Source organism: Microtus ochrogaster, chromosome 8 (genome assembly GCF_000317375.1).
Source record: "Microtus ochrogaster isolate Prairie Vole_2 chromosome 8, MicOch1.0, whole genome shotgun sequence".
Taxonomy (NCBI): Eukaryota; Metazoa; Chordata; class Mammalia; order Rodentia; family Cricetidae; genus Microtus; species Microtus ochrogaster.
Window position 1 is genome coordinate 23,841,559 of NC_022015.1, and position 2,448 is coordinate 23,844,006.

Here is a 2,448-nt window from a genome sequence, read left to right on the forward strand (position 1 = left end):
AAAAAAAAAAAAAAAAAAAAAAGATTAGGGTCTGTAGGCTAACGCCATTTTCTACAAACATAGCCTTTTTAGATTGGGAGAACTCAAGACGATCCAGGTTTCTCCCCCATCTTGAGTCACATAGCATTACACAGTAGAGAGCCTGAATCCCATCCCATCAACAGTTTTAACTGTACTTGCATGCCTGACCTTTTCTAAATGGAGACTTAACTTCATGTTTCTTTCTCATCCATATATGAACGTGTAGAGATCACCACTCCAGAACCGACTACCACTGAAGTGCCACCCAGCACTCTGCCAATAGGTAACTAAAATTGTATAAATCACTTTTTGGTTTAGGTTGTAATGTCAGTGTCGGCCATGACTTTCTTGACACAGTTATAGAGATGTATGTGTGTGCATGTGTGTGTGTGTGTGTGTGTGTGTGTGCATGTGTGTGTGTATGTGTGTGTGTAGTATTAGAGAAGCTAGGATAAGGTCCTGATTGTTGGAGCTTTCTTCTATCATGACCCAATTGTCTCTGTGTGGAGGAGTCAGTCAGCAATTGAGTGGGTTTCTCCACGGTCTCTAAATTTATTGTTATGTCAGAAGAAACTCTGGGTTAGGGTATCAAGATAAGACAAGCTTCCAGAGAGCTTTTCATGACAAAAGGAGACCTTGATATATTGTGGAATCCAATCTGAGTCCCTTCAAAGGGTCCCGTTAGTTCCTCCTTTCCTTCTTCTCTTGCTACTTTATCCTCTAAATTTTTCCATGCCTTTAATTTTCTCTGCCTGCCTGCCCCACTGATCCTTTCCTGCCAAGTTATTGGCCATTCAGCTCTTTATTAATCTAATCACGTGTTTTGGAGAGGTGCTGTAACATAGCAAAACCCCTGCGGACCTTGGTCTTGTCTAAACATGTTGGGTACTTAAAGCTTGACTTTAGTGGTAAGTTCACATCAGTTGTCTTGGAGACCAGTAGTGACAAAATTCATGTCTTTCTAGTGTGCTGTTATTGAAATCAGAAGGTGAGCTCATGGGCAGTCATCTGACCCAGCTCAGCGGGGTGAACAATAGCTTCTATTCATGCTTAATACTGTTTTATTGGGCCTGAAAAAACAGTTCTGATAACACATCTCATCCTTGTCTGGGTAAGCAGCCAGTGAGAGCTTTGCCAAAGATCCAGGAACTTGTCTTCTGCTAGGGAGGTCATCAATTTGTCCCTTCGGTCAGTCACAGAGAAGTGTGGGTCAGGGTGGGGCTGGATGTACCCGTGTACAGTCTGTGCGTTAGGAGTTGTGGGGCTATGATTTCTCTATGTCCATGGAAGACCCCACATTGACCAGTATATGTTGGTATCCTGAAGAGTGTATGGCATTCAAAGGCCTTAGTTACAAGATGCAGCAGGTGTCTGCCAACCATCCAGGATCAATTCAACCCTTGTCAACCCTGCACACACATAGCCCTCCTGGTGACAGACAGACCTTTCCTGTCTACAACAGAAGCAATGAGCCTTCATTGCGGGAGCAAGGGCAAGTGACACGGGTAAGGTCTTTTCATGACAGGGTGCCCAAAAAGCAACAAGGGAGGGGCTCACGTGCTATATTGACTTAAACCCCATGAAAGAGCTTCCAGGAATGCACATGTGCCGTCATCCACACAGGTACAATTAAGGAGAATCCCCTTGTCTTTCCAGGAACAGAAATTGATTTTTTTGTGAGGCTGGTGAATGGATCAGACAGTTGTCAGGGTCGCGTGGAGATCTTGTACCAGGGTTCCTGGGGCACCGTGTGTGACGACGGCTGGGACATAAATGACGCCAATGTGGTGTGCAGACAGCTGGGCTGTGGCTGGGCCGTGTATGCCCCCGGATATGCGTGGTTTGGACAGGGCTCTGGGCCCATTGTCCTGGATGACGTGGACTGCAGAGGGTACGAGTACCATCTGGCAAGTTGCTCCCACCGAGGCTGGCTCTCCCACAACTGTGGACACCAGGAGGACGCTGGCGTCATCTGCTCAGGTATGACCAGACATCCTTAGTTCTCACAGCCTTTAATGGGATATGGTTTGGTCTTTTTTTAAACAACCCCAGAACTCCACTCCGGCCATGTGCATCTCAGCCCTCTAAGACAGGTGAATACCGAGGTCACTGCCCTTCTTAGCTGGTGGTGGTGTTTTTATTTTTTTCTTTTTTGGCTCCTTGCTCTTTCGGAGGCCTCCCACCCAGCTCCCAAGTAAATCACACACAGTGGCTTATTTTTCCTTATAAATGCCTGTCCTTAGCTTGGCTTTCTGAGCCAGCTTTTCTTAATTTCATTTATCCCATCTGTCTTTTTCCTCTGGCCTTTTCCTTTTTCTATTTCTGTAGACCTTTCTTTATTTCTCGTTCTGTAGTTTGCTATGTAGTTGGGTGACTGGCTGCTACATCCTCCTTTTTTTCTCTTGCTTCTTTATCCTCTCAATTTTT

General features: G+C 45.5%; 1 protein-coding gene across 1 annotated transcript in view; it reads left to right on the top strand.

Moving 5' to 3' along the window:
* LOC101989468 (deleted in malignant brain tumors 1 protein) overlaps nt 1-2,448 on the top strand; it is a 56,563-nt gene that overhangs the window by 27,413 nt on the left and 26,702 nt on the right. Inside the window, exons 9-10 of the mRNA XM_026781314.1 lie at nt 248-304; nt 1,678-2,001. Coding sequence (XP_026637115.1) covers nt 248-304; nt 1,678-2,001 — 381 coding nt within the window. The remainder of the gene's footprint in view (nt 1-247; nt 305-1,677; nt 2,002-2,448) is intronic.